We start from the raw sequence: 20027 nt of genomic DNA on the forward strand, positions 1-20027 counted from the left end.
GTAAGAAATATTAATCCCTTCAAGACAGAGCCCTTTGATGCACAAAAGTCCAGGTCAAATTAATGCAATGTTCCTCCCTGCCTTCTAAGAGCCATAGCGCTTTTATTTTTCCACCTACAGGGCTGGCTGGAGAGTCCTTTTTTGCCCCATAATCTCTAGTTTTTTATTAATATCATATTGGTGTAACAGAAATTTTTTTTTTATTATTATTAAATTATTTATTTATTTTTATAATGGGTAAAGGGGGTCTTTTAAACTTTTCTTGGAGGCGATTTATAAGTGTTTTTTTAATACTTGTATAAAAAAAAATTATTACACACATGGGTATGTACAGTAGGAACGCATATATATATATATATATATATATATATATATATATATACAGATTGCTAATGGGAAGGGGTTAATAATGCTATAATAATACTGCTATAACATTGAACAATAAAAGAGGTGAAAACAGGGGTACACTGAAGAAAAATTAAAAAACATTAAATCAACTGGTGTCTCAAAGTTATACAGATTTGTAAATTAATTCTTTTTTTTTTTTTAATCAAGTCTCCCAGTACTTATCAGCTGCTTTATGTCCCACATGAAGTGTTGTATTCTTTCCAGTCTGACATGGTGCTCTCTGCTGCCATCTCTGAACTTTCCACTTTATAAACCAGTGATGGCTAAACTATAATTTCCATGATGCCTAAACAACCAAATATATGGATTTGGCTACCAAGGTATGATGGGAATTGTAGTTTTGCAACAGCTGGAGTGTCAATGATAGCTATTACTGTTATAAATCTTTATAACTTTATGACAGCAGTTGATTCAATTATTTTTTCCTCCAGGGTACCCTTTAAGTTTTTCTAAGAATAATTGACACTTTTATTACTAAAATCCATGGATTAAAAAAAAACATTTGACTAAAAGCAATCATAGAACATGGGTAAGATGAGTAACCTTCATGGTCTTTATTGAAATAAGCTTTTCATGTTAATGATTAAAATATAATCTAATGTACATTTTACCTGTGAATTTTCTGTGAATCTCCTTAACCAGTGAGTAAATTGTGAGTAAAAAATGCTTATCTAGCAATTTTAAAGATATCTGTAAAGCAAGTCAGGATTTTAGAATAGTTTACAGCTCCAATTTTGCTATCAGTTTAATAATAGTAAATTGTATTCAATCAGAAATCATGCATCTCATGCTAAGTATTATTGTTCTAAGAACACTGATTTAGCAAGTGCAGATACAGTGCACATATTATTTGCTTAGTAAAAGCTGCATTGTCTTATGATTTTTAAGTGTTTCATTTGCATTTACAAATTTTGCACCTGCAGGTTTGTTTCAAAAAGCAATCATACAAAGTGGAACAGCTCTCTCCAGCTGGGCAGTGAACTACCAGCCTGCCAAGTATACTAGGTTATTGGCAGATAAAGTGGGTTGTGACATGCTGGATACTATTGACTTGGTCGATTGTCTTCGGGAGAAGGAGTACAAAGAACTCATTCAACAGTCCATCACACCAGCTACATACCACATTGCCTTTGGACCAGTCATTGATGGTGATGTCATTCCAGATGACCCTCAGATACTCATGGAACAAGGGGAGTTTCTTAATTATGATATTATGCTTGGAGTTAATCAAGGAGAAGGCTTAAAATTTGTGGATGGTATAGTAGATAACGAAGATGGTGTCTCCTTAAGCGACTTTGACTTTTCAGTGTCCAACTTTGTAGACAATTTGTATGGATACCCAGAGGGAAAAGATACACTCCGGGAAACAATTAAGTTCATGTATACAGATTGGGCTGATAAAGAAAATCCAGAAACACGAAGAAAAACATTGGTTGCACTTTTTACAGATCACCAATGGGTGGCTCCTGCTGTTGCAACTGCTGATTTACACGCTCGATATGGTTCTCCAACGTATTTCTATGCATTTTATCACCACTGCCAAAGTGAAATGAAACCATCTTGGGCTGATTCTGCTCATGGTGATGAAGTTCCCTATGTATTTGGCATTCCCATGATTGGTCCTACAGAACTTTTCAACTGCAACTTCTCAAAGAATGATGTTATGCTCAGTGCAGTGGTTATGACATACTGGACTAACTTCGCCAAAACTGGGTATGTTTAAATATCTTACAGAATTTTTTTTAAAGCAGTGTTGTGATACTATAACGCTAACTAAATGAAAAGTAATTGTGGTATAGCAAAAATATTGCACAATATTTTATACTGAGTTAAAGGAACAGTGTCACCTAGGCGGGGCTTCTCCGCAGTTGGGCTATCTCTTTCTTGTGGGCCCAGCTGCCCCCTTAGTTGACACTATTCATAATAAAATTAGGCAATTTTAAAGCAGAAAGAAGACACAGACAAGCTTTATAGATAAATGCATTATTCAAGCTTGTGGATAGTGCGTGAAACTGCACATGAAGAGGGGTGACAACTACTTTCTACCTTGGTGTCCCCAGCCCTATTAAAATAGCCAGATGGCTAGATTTTTCTTAGTTATTATTATTATTATTATTATTATTATTATTATTATTATTACTAAAGAATATAGATCAGCATTTAAGCATTTTTTCTATCTAATCCTGTTCCCTTCTGTCTGAAAATTGTTGTCAACCCCTGTTGCTCTGCTGTGCCTGCACATGGTAACTGTATACAGGTAGTAACAAGGCTAAGCTGCAGGCTTGTTGTTTTTGGTGCTCTCTCTAAAGAGAGCAGAGAGAGAGAAAGAGTTTATAAAGCAACACACTCATAGAGTTGCAAAATAAAAATTCTATTTTCCATAAGCCACCACAAGGGGGCGCTCAGGTAACAGGGATCTATGCAGCTCCTTTTAAACAATTTAATACATCCCTATACAATGATTGGCTTGGGAGGTGGGGTGGTAAGGTACCTTCAAAACCACACCTAAGCCATGTTGTTACAGCACATCATCTACAGGATTTCTTTTCTCGTTATTATATGTACTTTAGGTACATTGTTCAATTTTTCACACAATTTTGTTTAATAAAAAGTGGAATGATAGCCACAGAAAATCACTGTTATTATGGCCTATTGGCAAAGTAATTGCAGTATATTCCAAGAATATACATTGTGAGAATCCCCTTATATAATTTATACCTTCACAGATGTGTCCAACATATATCACTACAAAGCCATGCGGTTGCATATGTCTCCCACAGGCTCCTATGTTGGGGGAAGGGGGGGGGATAACTTATGTAGCATTAGAGCTTTTTATGGAGAGTGCCTATGTATAAAAAAGTAAAACAGGCCATGCTATTACATATAGTTAAAAATAACAAGTATACAGAGACATACCAAGCTGGAAGAAGTAATATAGACACTCTATTGACCTCCTTCATATAAAGCTTTTGCGCACATATACTAAACAAACACTGCAAATGTAGTGTGAATTGAACCTTAAATTTCTTTTAAGAGATACCGTAAAATATGTCATGGTTTTACAGTATCAAATGAGCTTACAGCAAACCTAGCTTCTGACATAAAGCTTTAGAATTTCTACTGCTAGTGCCGTTATTATATCTTACACATGTAGGACTGAGCTGAAGCTGAGAGAGGGCTTACATTTATAATGCATGTTACCGTGGGAATAGATTTCTTAGCATCTTGAGGTTAACATTTATAACAACAAATACGACATGCCATTTCTCTTTGACCAAAAAAAATAAAATAATGATGATGATGATGAAGAGATAGGGTAGAATTAATTCACTAAATTCAATACAAATAAATGTGATTCATATTGTAGAGAATCAATGAAGAATTTAGAAAATAATTAAATGAAATCATCTTCTTTAAGATTAAAAAGTCTAGGAGATTTACAATTGGGAAAATGTTTGAAAGGTTTAAAAAATAATCACAATTATAAAAACATTTTTTTGCTGCAGTGAAAACATCGTAGAGGGGAAACACTAGATGGCAGTATAGCACATTATATTTCCTTAGAAATAAAATGTGGGTTATATTTTTCATCTAAGCCTAAATATGTTCTCTTCTTTTAGATATTTTCTGTCAAATTACTTTTTCGGTTGAATTTTAAGCTTTGTTTTAAATGTGCTACCAAATAATAAAAACATAGAACCTTTATTTTTACAGATTAGTATTGAATAGTATATCATTTTTGCAGTGTTCTGATAATATTTTTTTTCCCCAATGTGACAATGAATTGCAAGTTTTATACTTCACATCAGCACTTATGAACAAAGCCTTTCAGTTATCTCACCTACAGGGTATGTTCACTTCTGTTCACACAAAGTTGAATTAATGCATAATAACAGCCACTTTTATAAAGTAACGGCCATTATTTGTCATTAAAAACTGGGCGTCTAATAAAACCGGCAGTCCTATTTAACTGTGTATGAACAGAGCCTTAGGGCTCTATTACATGGAACGATAATCGGCCAAATCGCCCCTAACTGGTCGATTGTCGCTCCGTGTAATAAACACAACGATCAGCCGATGACAACAATCATCTGCTGATCGTTGATATAGGTTTAGACCTATAATTGTCGGGCGTTGACCAGGCATTATGTGTAATAGTGATGCGCAACTGAAGATTTCCAAACTGTATACATATTTGGTGAACATGGCCTGCTTAAAACTCCTTAATTGTTCCGGTTCAGATATGCTACAGGATAGACTAAGGGTCCTATTAAATGGGCCGATGGGGGCCCGATAATAACTGTAAACAGGGCCTATTACACAGCCCGATAATCGTTACCAATGTCCTTGCAGCCCTTGTTTAAACTGCATACATTACCTATCCATGCTGCAGGGCTCCTCTTGGGGTCTGCTTCTCCCCAGGGCCTGCTCGCTGCAGCTTCAGAGTGGTCCCTGCCAGTGATTGGCTGAGCGGCCTGTCAGCTCAGCCAGGCCGCTCTGAATCTGGAGCGCACAGGATCTGGGGAGAAGCAGACCGCAAGAGGAGCCCTGCAGCATAATAGGCCCCGTTTACAGTTATTATCGGGCCCCCATCGGCCCATTTAATAGGACCCTTAGTCTATCCTGTAGCATATCTGAACCGGAACAATTAAGGAGTTTTAAGCAGGCCATGTTCACCAATTTTTTTTTTTTTCGGTGAATGTTTGATTATTTAAGTAACAAAAAGTGAGCATATTTTTGTCGGCAAAACGTGTGAAGATACCCTTATATAGAATATGTTTAGTGCAGAACGGTGCAGAATGATAATTCCCATATTGTAGCATTTCCAAACACAGCAAATTGAAATAAAATTATACTTTAGGCTCTGTTTACACACACACACACACACAGTAAGGCCATGTTCACACTATGTATATTTTCAATAAATAACGTCTGTTTTTTATAGATAGTGTGAAATAATGTTAGTTTCAATAGAACAACGGCCGTAGTGTAAACACTCTGGGGGACATCTATTAAATACAGCGTTTTTTACACCGGGCTTACAAATGTCCTCGCAGCCCCGGAGCTCAAAGGATTTATGTAGAGGTGCATTGCCTATACATAAATCCTGTGCGCACGGAGCACGTCCATGCGAATAAATTGAAACCTAATAGCTAAACCTAAGAGTTTCACTAATAATTTCCCCTGGAAAATTATAAATGTGCCGCACCCCCCGTAACGCCCCCTCTCCGCCCCACAGGTGCAGGAGGCACTGATCAGCCCGATGCGAATAAAATATTCCCAAATAGACCATTTGCAAATATTTTTACGCCGGGCCCATCTGTGCCTAAAAAAAAGGCATTTTAGCCTTTTAATAAATTTCCCCTTCTGTATACACTACGGACGTTGTTCTATGTGGCCGCACCAAAAAAATACATGTGTACTTTATTATAATTTGATCAGCTGATATTCAGTGAACAGCAGACGCACAAAATACACTAGGCTGTGCACACAGTGTAAAGTAGGGCTCCCGGCCGTACTTTACATTGTGCGCTATGGTTAATTGGAGTGTGGGCACGCCCAAATTTGACCGAATTCCAATTAACATGAAGTGATGTTCACCTGGCTGGTACTGTATCGGCCAGGTAAACATCTCAGACAGCGGAGGCTGTTCATACATAATATAAATCTGGCCTATAAATAAAACAATGTGTGAACAGATGAAAAAAAAAGGCTGTATTTTGCAAAAGCATCTGGTAAATGATGATCATGTTGATTATTTGGATGGTTGTGATCAATCAATTACAGCCGTTATTCTATACCTTGTGTGCATAGCTGGCCAGTTTCCGATAAACTTTAATAGAGCTCAATTTTATATTGAGAATACGCATTTTCAATACACATCATTTAACTATATATTTTCTTAGTGGGCAAATCAGTTCAGGATATTTCTGGTGTTCAAGGCCTAGTAAGTTTTAGCACATGCACGTTTCTTATTTTTTGCATCTGGCTAGATTTATATAAAATATTTGAAAATATTTTTTGCTTTTTGAAGCAGTAAAGAAAATAATGTAGAGTTAGAAGACCATTTAATGGATGCTACCGTTGCTGTAATTATAAAGCTTCAACAATAAATGCAAAGAACTGGCTTTACAACCCACTGTTAAAGTACGGTATTAGCATTAGCAAAATGACTGCTCTAGGCTATATAAGTATAATTAATATAAAAGTATACAGGATCAATAAACAGAAAGGGAAATTTAATGCTGATATTTTATGGCTAAAGACCAGCAGGATGAAAATAAGCTGTGTCTGAGCACTAACCTTCATACTGCACCATTTTTTTCATCAGCACATTTTAGCAGTTCTTCCCACATAGTGCTTTAACCTTGTAATTTTTGCATTGAATTAAAAATAAGGACACACTCAATGTTGCTCTGGGGGACAGTAATTTTCTTAATAAAGGTCTGAATGTCTTGTGAAAAAACTCAAAATATAACACTTCGGTTATGCAGAGTACAGACTACAGTGTTATTATGTGATTTTGTGATGAGTTGAATTATAAAACAAAGAATATAACACAACATTGTTATAATTTTATTATACATATAAAAAGGACACATAGACAAAAATATAACTACATAATTTCTTCTTTACTTCGTATAGGGGATTTCTATAAGACTGTAGTTGTAAGAGATGGGTAAGGAAGAAAAAGGCTCCAAAAAACAGCCCTGCCACTTGGGTTGTTAGTTCTTCAAGTTGAATCTTTGTATTAAATAAAAGTCAAGACTCAATTGCCCCATACCATTCCAAAAATGACAGACAGAATAAATCCCTGGATCAACATTGTATCACCAGAAATCTAGTGCCATGTAATATTACACTTTTCAAGAAAAGCATCAAGGCCTCCCTTGAACCTGTTTATCAGCCATCGCAACATCTTGTGGCAGAGAGTTCCATAGTCTCATTGCACTTACAGTAAATAATCTGCGTCTGTGCTGATTGTGAAACCTTCTTTCCTCTAGACGTAGAGGATGCCCCCCCTGTCATGGTTACAGACCTAGGTATAAAAAGGTCACTAGAAAGATCTCTGTACTGTCCATTCATATATTTGTACATTGTGATGAGATCACTCTTAAAAGGTAACTTTTAGCAGGTTACACGAATATAACCTGCTGATAGCCCCCTATTGCGCATGGGGCGTTGAGGATGAAGGTACATCTTTTACCCTCATCCTTTGTGCCGTTCTCGTATAGTTTTAATGTAATCCTGTGTCCAGTAAAGCAGTTTGGAGTACTGACCTTTTTTTTTTTTTTTTATAAACTAAATATCCCTAAGTTTGACTATATGTCTAGAGATGAGCGAACCTTGAATATGCCCAAGTCCATCCGAACTCGATCGGCATTTGATTAGCGGTGGAATATGTCTTGTTACTGTAGCCCACCCTTTCCCTTAATGACCTTAGTTGCACTCCTCTGCGCCTTCTCCAGCTCAGCCATGTCCTACTTATATATTGGTGCCCAACACTGTACAGTTGTAGTTAAACACATTAGTTTACAGATTAAGAAAAGGATTGCAAGCATGTCCAGTATTGTTCTAAGGGAACAAAACATATTTTTATATTACTCAACTGTTTCAAACCAAAATATTTTTGGTTTAAACATATTGCTTGAATCGATAACCTTTGCCTGTTATATCAAATATAATTATTTTATATAGGAAGCTTCTCACAGACATCAGCTTATCCTATTCTATATATTTTTATAATGCTTGTTCTTTGCTGTACCTATTTTTAACCTTAGTCACAGTTACTTTTATCCTTATGTCATCAAGAAAGCTAGAAATATAAAAATATCAATATTTTTCTTACCTGCTGGCCTCTTGGGTATCATCTGTCATGCCAGAGTTCTAAAATGTCACTGACCTTTGGTAGTTCACAAAAGCGAAGAGAAAACATCTGGGTTGTACTGATTTTCTGTTAGAAATGTCACTGGCTTCAGCAGAAGAAAAAATGTTTTTTTCAGTAACCCATTAGTGATCGGCTTATTGTAGGCCTTAATGACAAAGCACTTTTTTTTCCAACCCATCTTTAAGCAGTGCAACTCACTCTTATACTAAAAATTCAGCACATTATCAGCAGTTTTATGCCTCCGATTTATCATTTATCTTGAGAGGGATTTTAAAGGGTTTTAGATACCTTTATATTGCCTATATACCAAGTACAGTGGTGCCTTGGATTACGAGCATAATTCGTTTTGGGACTGTGCTTGTAATCCAAATATACTCTTAAACCAAAGCAAATTTTCCCATAAGAAATGATTGATATGCAGACAATTGGTTTCACCCCCCCCCCCCCAAATAATGATTATTTTTTTAAATTCTGAATAACATGTAAAACAGATGAAACAAACACTGAGAAACAGCTAAATATGTCATATTATAAGTTACTGTACAGTATAGAAATCAGCATGTGGAGTATAATGTATAGTAAGTGCATAAACCTTAAAACAAAAATAAAACTGATGCAAGCCCCAGCCTGAAGTGGATCTGCTATGATTTGGAAGGTGAGGAAGACTTCCTGGGTCAGAGTACAGTGCCGTAGATCCCGTAATGCAGACCATGTCCCTCCCCCACTCCACCTCCCACCCAGTACAGGCAGCTCTTAAACCAAAGCAATGCTCTTTATCCAAGTTACAATTTTGAAAAACTGTGATCTCTTCTTCCAAAACACTCTTAAAACAAGTTACCACTGTATTTAATATTTAACTTATCTCCTTAGAAATTGTAAATTTTGTCAAGAGCAAAATTATGTATTAACAGTTAGTGAAAATTAAAATCATAAACTGAGGGCTAGATTCAGATTCAAATCTATGTGAATTTCAGCATGACAACTACTAATGTGGCTCATTAGTGTGTATGGCCCCATGTGTCTGTATGCATTCTTGACAACATTTGGGCATACAGTTATACTGCCGAGTGTATAAGAATATATCCATGTCTTATATGTCTCTAATATAACCCCAACTCTGTCTTGACATTCAACGAGATAAGGATTAATTTTTCCATAGCTCATTAAGATATAAAGCCTGAGCTGTGATTGGTAGCTCTAGGGAAAAACTGTGTAAGTTTAAACAGATTGATAAATCTGGGCCACTGACCTGCAGTGTATTATGTATTTCCTTAGACAGTGTTTTATAGGCACACATCCAAGGCAGAACTGGGGCCCCTATTTAGGCCAAACCAGAAAATGTACAAGACCCAATTAGTCTGCAAATAATGTATACATTTCAAAAGGGGGCTTGTCTCTTCCAGCATAGAAGTTAATTCATTAATCAACCATAGTAGCACACAAAAGAAGTCGATTTTCTTATATTTATAAGTAGAACTTTATTTACATAGCATTTTCAGAAACCATGTGACAAGAATTGCATAATCACCAATGTGCTTAAAGTTCCAACATATTTTAACCACAAGGCAAAATTTCCATCAGCATGGTCATTGGATCAATTACAAGTATATAGCTATGATACTTTGCTTATGGATCCAGAATCCATACTGATGGCAGCGAGTTTAGCAGAAAATCAATTCATTGACAAAGTGAAAAAAAAGTTTATTCACCTGTCTGCTCTCTCCCAGTGTCCTCTTCAGCTGTCTGTTTGCAGCCCACTCAGACAATCACTGGCTGAGGAACAGCACCATGGCGAAGAATTGGCTGAGCAGGCTGTCACTCTCAAGTCAAAAAAGTAACATGACGCTCAGCCAATAACTGATCACGGAACTGTCCATTGTCAGTTAGTCAGTGATTGGCTGAATGTAGACTGACTGAGCCAATCACTGACCGAGAAGGAACAGCGCCACGGCCAGTGATTGGCTGAGCACGCTGTCACTCTAAAGGAAACAGTGACAGCCTGCTCAGCCAGTCACTGGTCGCAGTGATGTCCGTTCTCAGTTAGGGCCCTATTTCACGGCCCAATCTACAGAAAGAAGCTACGTAATCTGCCGACTGACTGAGAAGAGACACCACCGCGGCCAGTGATTGGCTGACCGGGCTCTCCCTCTTGTATCTGCAGCTTAGTAACAGCCTGTTCAGCTAATCACTTGCAGCGTCTCGTTCTTATCTGTAAATCAATGTTTATGTAATGAATTTTGAGCTTCGTTTGAGGAAAATGTAGCCTGCTATATAGATAAAGAAATTACCTAGCACAGAAATATTTATCCTATTTAGAAAAAGAAGTTAGTCAATAATGGGAAATCCATTTTACCTTATAATCGCCAGAAAATTTACCTATTTTGGTGATGGTGGTAAAATATATATAAAAGCAAAATACTCTTTAGGAAAAGCAGCAAGCTGCATTGCTGTATCATGTTAAAAAAAAAAAAAAAAAAAACTATGCTAAGATATGGTGTTAAAAAAAGGACTATTTTTTGTGTGTACTTTTTCTCTTCTTCTTTTTATTTGTTTTTAAAGTACCTTTGATTCCAGAGCACAATACAAATAATAAGAGTTAACTTACAAAATTTACACATGCAAAATATAACAAAATCAAGAAAATATTACATGAATAAAGTTAATGACAGTCTGGTACACAGGTTAATAGATTTGATGAGTAAACTGAAATTCATTTGTGCCTAAAATTTGAGCTTTGCTTTTGAGAAAGAGTAGTAAGAGCAATTCTTATCTGATAGAAAATGGATAAGAAATCATCATAGAACTGTAAGAGCCATAAATGTGTTAATTGTTTTAATTGAATACCAAGTAGAAATGAACAAACCAAACTTCCCTAACCAAAATTTGTTCCGAACTTTTTCAAAGTTCAAAACAAGTTCGGAGAGATGGCGGCTGCACATATTAAAAAAAAAAAATCTTCTCACCTGTCCACACTCCCCGATTTCCTCTTCAGGTTTTTACAGCCATCTTTAGCCCATTCAGTCAATCACTTACCAAGATGGGAGAGCATAGTGGCCAGTGATAGGCTCAGTGGACTGTCACTCCTCAGACAAGAATGACAGGCCATCACTGACGTGGTGCTGTCCTGTCTCAGTCAGTAAGTGGCTGATTAGGATTTTGGCGACTGCAGAAGACACTAGAGAGAAATCTTTTTTGAACCGCACTAAAACAGTTAAACGCTTGCAATTGTTCAGCTGTTTTAGTGCAGTTTGTTTAAAGCAACTCTGTAGCCACTGTGGAACCCCCCCAAACTATTTATACCTTGTTGTACCTTGTTCTGGTGGTATGTTTTATAAAGCAGGTTAGGCTTTCATGAGGCATAAAATCCAACTTTCGTAGCGGGGCTGCTGTGTCTAAGAGGCGGGCCGAGAGTGTTCGTGCCCTAGTGTAACGCCGCCTTCGTGGTGTTGCTGGTCATCTCCCCCTGCCTCCCATGCCACCCCCTGCCCGCCTTTCACAGGGTTCCATGTGAATGCGCATGCAGCTTTTTTTTTTTTAGCTCCAGCGCTGCAGGAGTGACATGGCCAGGCCCGCTGCCTCTGTGGTGTCTCCTCTGCCCGTCTTCCATGCCCTGTTTAGTGACGCTTTCGGCCTAGCCCTTACTCGCATGCCTGTCAGCGGCCACCCCGCCCCATCGCATCTAATGTTGGCGCACACTGCCTACGTCATCTTTTAGAGTTCTTGGGATCGGATCCCACTCAGGCGCACTGACGCAACATTATTCTACTATGAATGACAAGACCTTTAAAGGACCAACAGGATATATATATATATATATATATATATATATTTATTTTTTTTATTTATTTTTTTTACCACACTCACAGGCACACATGATCATCCCATTCCTCTTCACCTCCAAAAAAAAGCCATAAAAAGGAAAAAAAATGTAAAAGAGGCAAAGGGGCAGGGAAACTCAACCAGAAACAAAGAGAAAAATGATTATCCAAGTTTTAGGGAACGGCAAGAACAGACAGCACAGAGACAGTGGGCCCTGAATCTGGACCCCCCACTGACCCTGCCTAATTGCCTCGGTCGACCCTAAACGGTCGCGGACAACCACGAAGGCGTTCCCTACGCTACGTAAGTGAGACACAGAACAGTACGGACATACAAAACACAATAGAGAATAGTGAAACAAGCCGGGTCAAACCAAACAGGCAACGCAGTACAAAATCGGGCAACACAAGGGAAAGTCAGAGGTCAGGCGAAGGTCATAACACGATAAGTCAGGCGGAAGGAGAACTGATCGCAGAGACCCGATGGTAGCCATGAAAACCAGAAGCCTCAGGCTTTTGGTTTCCTGGCTGCAATAGCTGGCGGGGTCGGGATCCCATAAGCTGATCCAAACACGACCTGGGCTTTGAGGCATTGTAATCGGTTAACCAGCCATCACCAGCTCTGCTGAGCAGGAGGCACCTGGTAAAAACTCGATTTCAATGGGGCTCCTTACTCAATTCGAGCAATCGAGGGTTTAAAAATGCTTGACTTGAGTAAAGAGCACTTAAGTTTTTAAGTGTTTGATCAACTTAAATGTAACCACAAAATATATTAGACATACATTCCCATTTGTAATATTAAAAACCTATATATTATCAAAGTAAAAATATGTGCATTAGAAAAAGCAGGACATAATTTCCCCCCAAAAAACTATACCGTATGTCATGAGACACAACCTTCTATCTTCTTGAATATCTTGAATTAAATATGGATATACTACTAACTTGTTTAGTAAATAGTGAGGGTGCTCTTTAAAGCCAATAGGGCAATGCTGTTTTAAAGTTTTTAAATTCTGCAGAATTCATGATCTTTTAGAATGGTAATCCGGAGGCATAGTGAATAAAAGATAAAAGCAGAGTCATGTTCATGACAATAAAAGTGCAATTACCATACAGCAAAAATGTTGTGACTTGAATTCAGATAAAGTATAAAGGGCAAGGAGTTCCAGAATGTGTCATAAAAAAGAAGTCTTTAATTCACAGAATAAAACACTTAAAAATTAAGCTGGAAAAGTAAAACTTGAACAAACCTTAGGCAATGCAAATGCTGTAAATAAGACTTCTTTGTGTACATGGAATTTACTTAACCCCTTAGTGACTGCCGATACGGCTTTTTACGGCGGTCACTAAGGGTCCTTATTCTGCTGCCATCGGAGGTAGCTGAGAGGTTGGGGCAGTGTGTGGGGTCCGTCCCAGCCCCCCCCCTTACCGATGATCGCCGCTATTAACGTTATAGCGGCGGCCGTCGGTAAAGGGGATTACTGGTGCCACCGCCTTTCATCTCCCCCCGCCGTGAATCCACAGCGGGGGGAGATGAGATAAGTGTCCATCAGACCCCAGATCAGACCCCCCTAGTTCCCCGATAACTAACCCCCCTCCCCCGGCGGCCATCATTTCCAAGATGGCTGCCGCCATCGCTGTGAACAGACTAATGTCTGTTCACAGCAATGGAAAAGTTAAAATGAATGAAAACCCCATGCTCTCCACCACCGGAGGTAGCGGAGAGCATGGGGCAGTGATCAGGGACCCCCCTGTGGGGTCCCGGTACAAGCGATCAGCGGTATATACTATATACCGCTAATCGATTGTGCCACGTGCATCCCGGCACTTTTTATCCCGTCACCATGAATGATTGGTGACAGGGGATAAAAAGTGATGTGTCCTGTCCCCCGAGTCGCCCCCCCACCCCCGCAGTAACCCCCCGTCCCCCAGTCACCCCCCTTCCCCATATACGATACCTGATCCTGGAGCTCCTTCCTCCTCGACGTCCTGGCTGGTTATGAAGTGCGCATGCGCTCCACAACCAGCCAACTCTGAAAATTTAAAGGGACAGAGACCAATTTGGTCTCTGTCACTGAACTATGATTACTGTGATAGAAAATATCACAGTAATCATAGTAATACAGTTAAAATGAATGTATAAAGTACAAAAAGTGACAAACATACAAAAAAATAAAAAACACACTTTTTATTATAGTAATAATTGCAGTTTACTCCCAAATTACCCCAACCCCCCCCCAGATTACCCGTAACCACTGCACGTTGCCCATAACAACCGCACGTTGCCCTTAACAACCGCACGTTGCCCTTAACCACCGCACGTTGAACGTAACCACCGCACATTGCCCGTAACCACCCCAAATTGCCAGTGACCCCCTCCAGATTGCCCGTAACCACCCCAAATTACATGTACCCACCCCAGATTACGTATAAACACTTCAGTTTATCAGTAACAATCCCAGATTATCTGTAACCCCCCAGATTGCACGTAACCACCGCACGTTGCCTCTGACCACGCCACGATGCCCCTGACCACTGCACCTTGCCTCTGACCACCGCACCTTGCCTCTGACCACCACACGTCGCCTCTGACCACCACACGTCGCCTTTGACCACGCCACGGCGCCTCTGACCACGCCACGGCGCCTCTGACCACCCCAAATTGCCAATGACCCCCTCCAGATTGCGGTGCCCATGCCAGATTAAAGGTACCCACCCCAGATTGCCTATAAGAACTTCAGTTTATCCGTAACCACCCCACATTGCCCGTAACCACCCCAGATTGTCTGTAAGCACTGCAGGTTGCCCGTAACCACCCCACGTTGCCCGTATCCACCCCAGATTGTCTGTAAGCACTGCAGGTTGCCCATAACCACCCCACATTGCCCGTAACCACCCAGATTGTCTCTAAGCACTGCAGGTTGCCCGTAACCACCCCACGTTGCCCGTATCCACCCCAGATTGTCTGTAAACACTGCAGGTTGCCGTAACCACCCCACATTGCCCGTAACCACCCCAGATTGTCTGTAAGCACAGCAGGTTGCCGTAACCAGCCCGTAACCACCCCACATTGCCTGTAACCACCCCATGTTGCCTGTAACCACCCCAGGTTGCCGTAACCACAGCAGATTGCCCGTGACCACCGCATGTCACTTCTGACCACGCCACGTCGCCTCTGACCACGCCATGTCGCCTCTGGCAACCGCAGGTTGCCTCTGACCACCGCAGGTTGCCTCTGACCACCACACGTTGCCAATGACCACCCCAAATTGCCAATGATCCCCTCCAGATTGCAGTAACCATGCCAGATTACAGGTACCTACCCGAGATTACCTATAAGCACTTCAGTTTATCCGTAACCACCCCATGTTGCCCGCAACAACCCCAGATTGTCTGTAAGCACTGCAGGTTGCCCGTAACCACCACACGTTGCCCATAACCACCACACGTTGCCCGTAACCACCCCAGGTTGCCGTAACCACAGCAGGTTGCCCGTTACCACCCCATGTTGTCCGTAACCACCCTAGATTACCTGTAACTACCTTAGGTTGCCCATAACCACCCCAGACTGTCCGTAACCACCCCACATTACCTGTAATCTAATTTTTTTTATTTTATTTTAGTAACTGCACTATTCTAATAACCATTACTAGCTGCGGTTTTGCTCCAGTAAATATGCGCTCCTTCCCTTCTGAGCCCTGCTGTGTGCCCATACAGTGGTTTATGCCCACATATGAGGTACCGTTTTACTCAGAAGAACCTGCGTTACAAATTTTGGGGCACGTTTTTTATCTTGTTCCTCGTCAAATTGAGAAATTTCAAACTAAACCAACATATTTTTGGAAAAATTCAAGTTTTTCATTTTTACTGGCCAATTTTGAATACTTTCCTCTAATACCTGTGGGGTAAAAATGGTCACCACACCCCAAGATGAATTCTTTGAGGGGTGTACTTTCCAAAATGGGGTGACTTTTGGGGGGAATATATTCTGCTGACACTACAGGGGCTCTGCAAACGCACCTGGCGCTCAGAAACTTCTTCAGAAAAATCTGCACTGAAAATGCTAATTGGCGCTCCTTCCCTTCTGAGCCCGGCTGTGTGCCCATGCAGTGGTTTATGCCCACATATGGGGTACCGTTCTACTCAGGAGAACCTGCGTTACATATATTGGGGTGACATTTCTCTACTGTTCCTCGTGAAATTGAGAAATTTCAAACTAAAGGAACATATTATTGGAAAAATTCGAGTTTTTCATTTTTACTGTCTATTTTTGAATACTTTCCTCTAATACCTGTGGGGTCAAAATGCTCACCACACCCTAAAATGAATTCTTTGAGGGATGTACTTTCCAAAATGGAGTGACTTGTTGGGAGATTTCTCTCTGCTGACTCTACAGGGGCACTGCACTGCACTTCTTCAGCAAAATCTGCATTGGAAAAGCTAATTGGCGCTCCCTTCCTTCTGAGCCCCGCTGTGTGCCCATACAGTGGTTTACGCCCACATATGGGGTAGCGTTGTACTCAAGAGAACCTGCGTTACAAATTTTGGGGTGCTTTTTCTCTCATGTTCCTTTTGAAAATGAGAAATTTTAATCTAAACGTATATATTATTGGAAAATTTTAATTTTCCATTTTTTTTACTGCCAATTGTGAATACTTTCCTCCAGCCCCTGTAGAGTTAAAATGCTCATTATACCACTAGATTAATTCTTTAAGGTGTTTAGTTTCCAAAATGGGGTCACTTATGGGGGTTTTCAGGATACCAGACTTCTAAATCAATTTAAAAAAAGAACTGGTCCCTAAAAAAATCAGTTTTGGAAACTTTCACGAAAATGTGATAATTTGCTGATACATTTCTAAGCCCCATAACACCCTAAAAAAGTAAAATATGTTTATCAAATTATGCCAGAATAAAGAAGACATATTGGTAATGTGACTTAGTAACTAATTCATGTGCTACGACGTTCTTTTTTTAGAAGCAGATCATTTCAAATTTCATAAAATGCAATTTTTTAAAAAATTTTCAGGATATTTTGATGTTTTTCACAAAAAACACACAAAGTAGTTACTAAATTTTGCCACTAACATAAAGTGCCATATGTGACGAAAAAACTATCTCAGAATCGCTAGCATACGTTAAAGCATCACTGTGCTATAAGAGCATAAAGTGAGACAGGTCAGATTTAGAAAAATTTGCCTGGTCATTAAGGCCCAAACTAGCTGCAGCACGAAGGGGTTAAACATTAATTTTGTATTATACTTCTATTTTTATTTGCATTACTATTATTGTTTATACTACATTATACTACAAATACATGTTCTACTACTTTTAATAGCAATTTACTGGTACTTCTATATATTTATATAGCTGTGCTCTATACTATACTGTTTTACATAAATACAATTAAATGACTTGATAAAGAAATACTTCAAGGATAATATAAACTTTAATGTTCTAATTTGATATTCTTTCTTCACAGGGATCCTAACAAGCCAGTCCCTCAAGATACAAAATTCATCCATACTAAGCCAAATCGATTTGAGGAAGTTGCCTGGTCAAAATATGATCCAAAAGACCAATTATATCTCCATATTGGTTTAAAGCCGAGAGTACGAGACCACTACAGGGCAACAAAAGTAGCTTTTTGGTTAGAGTTGGTGCCACATTTACACAATCTGAATGAAATATTTCAATATGTTTCGACGACGACGAAAGTACCACCTCCAGACATGACATCATTTCCATACGTTACCAGACGATCTCCTGTAAAGTCAAGGGCTACCACAAAACGTCCTGCTATGACACCAGCAAATAACCCTAAAGAAACACAAAAGACTGTTTTGGGAGAAACTACTGTAATTGCAGAAGACAAAAGAGATTACTCTACAGAACTCAGTGTTACAATAGCTGTTGGAGCGTCCCTTTTATTTCTGAATATTTTAGCTTTTGCAGCTTTGTATTATAAAAAAGATAAACGTCGTCACGAAACCCACAGACGGCCAAGTCCTCAAAGGAATACGACAAATGATATCGCTCACATTCAGAATGAAGAAATTATGTCCTTGCAGATGAAACAACTGGAGCATGATCATGAGTGCGAAGCTCTCCAAGCACACGATACTCTCCGGTTGACCTGTCCACCAGACTACACCCTGACCCTAAGAAGATCACCCGACGATATTCCTCTCATGACTCCAAATACCATAACAATGATTCCAAACACATTAACAGGTATGCAACCACTGCATACCTTTAACACTTTTAGTGGAGGCCAAAATAGTACTAATTTACCCCATGGGCATTCCACCACCCGAGTATAGCTTTGCAATGTTTTTCATTCTCTTGGAGAAAACAAAAACAAACAGAAAACTTCTGAAGAAGTAGAAAAGAAGGAATTATTTTCTTACTCATTCCTTTCTTGAGGAACCGTCCTATATTCATACTGATCAGTCAAAGTGTGAATTGTGTAAAATGCTGTTATGATAAAGCTTATGAATTTATCCCTGCTAGAAGAATTTAGACAAACTTAATATTCTCAGCAATCTCCTAGAAGAAAATGGATTTTTTTCCCCTCTATCATATATGATGAAAGAAGCTGCTCTGGAAAAGACAACTGTTGTTACTGCTTTGTTTTTGTTTTCTAAGTTCTCTATGTGCCATAAAGAAACAAGGGGCCCTTGTTCAGACATGTTAGTATATTGAGCTTTTTATGAAGCTGTTATTCACAATGGAAATTCTATTTAAAGCAGAGGACTGACTATGCAGAGTTAAAATGTATAGTTCTGGCAACGAAGGTAAATGCCATCATGAACTGTATTTAAAGATAAAAAAAAAGTTTGTACAAATGTAAATAGCTGTGAGTTACAAAAATACCTTTTATTGTTGTTTTAAGTTTGAAAAAAAAGAGAACTTTTAGAAAAGATTGTGCTTTTAGTTGTGACCTACGTGTATATACATTAGTCAAGAACCATCTCTGTTGCCTCCAGAACAAGGAAAAAAAAAGGTTTTCTTCTTAATAACTTGTCCTCAAAGCAGAGGTATGTGATTTTATAATATAATTCATTTGTAGGAAATAATGCAAGCTCACTTGAAGATGACATTTTGGATATGTTACAAAACTCCCCTTTGAGGTTACAGATATGCATGTGCAATTTTTTCTGTACATTATTTTTTTTTGTTTGTTTTGTTTGTTTTTACCTTAGGAATATTTTGCTCTTATTTTTAATTAAGTTTTATGAATTTCTGAAAAAATTGATAAATGCTCAATGATAATGAATCTAATTATAAATGCATATGAGAATGTTTGAAATTGTCGTTTCCATTAAGATCCAAATAATATCTCAACTATATTATTAGTTAAATTGCAAAAAGCAAAAAACAGAAATCCAGACAATACTATTTGCCTTTGTGTATATTATTTGTAATAATAAGAAAATGACTACTGCAACATGGTTTCAGATTTGTCTGAACTGAGGCAATGCCTTTGCCACTATGCCTAATGTTTGTCATATAAAATGTGGGTCAACATTTTTTTCTTGTTTTATTTTTTTAATAATGATTATGTACTTGTCACATAAGTAATGCACATTATGGAAAGTTAAAAAGACAGACCACCAAATGATTTTCAAATAAATTCTAAACATTTTATTGGAAAAACGTTCCCTCCATTTTGTTTTCTGTTTATTATGAACTTACTGTCAGGTCTGTTCTTTAACAATGGAAGAATTTAATTTCTCCAGTAATTCAATGCATTATAAGGTTATGCACATAGACATGTTACAGATCTATACAAGCCCTAAATTGCATGGAGACATAATACAGCACCCTAGCAGTCTATGGGGCCAAGCCAAACTTCTGTATTTCTCTTCACTTGGTATGACTATAACAGAAAAAACATTGCAACACACGCTGTG

At 38.8% G+C, this 20027-nt stretch overlaps 1 protein-coding gene across 3 annotated transcripts in view; it reads left to right on the top strand.

Moving 5' to 3' along the window:
* NLGN4X (neuroligin 4 X-linked) overlaps nt 1–19313 on the top strand; it is a 246498-nt gene extending 227185 nt beyond the window's left edge. For all 3 annotated transcript variants that reach the window (XM_069945079.1, XM_069945081.1, XM_069945080.1), the window contains 2 exons: nt 1332–2121; nt 17594–19313. In XM_069945079.1, coding sequence (XP_069801180.1) covers nt 1332–2121; nt 17594–18434 — 1631 coding nt within the window. In that variant the 3' untranslated portion in view covers nt 18435–19313. The remainder of the gene's footprint in view (nt 1–1331; nt 2122–17593) is intronic.
* The last annotated feature ends 714 nt before the right edge of the window (nt 19314–20027 follow it).

The sequence above is a fragment of the Dendropsophus ebraccatus genome, chromosome 11, assembly GCF_027789765.1.
Source record: "Dendropsophus ebraccatus isolate aDenEbr1 chromosome 11, aDenEbr1.pat, whole genome shotgun sequence".
In the NCBI taxonomy this organism is placed as follows: Eukaryota; Metazoa; Chordata; class Amphibia; order Anura; family Hylidae; genus Dendropsophus; species Dendropsophus ebraccatus.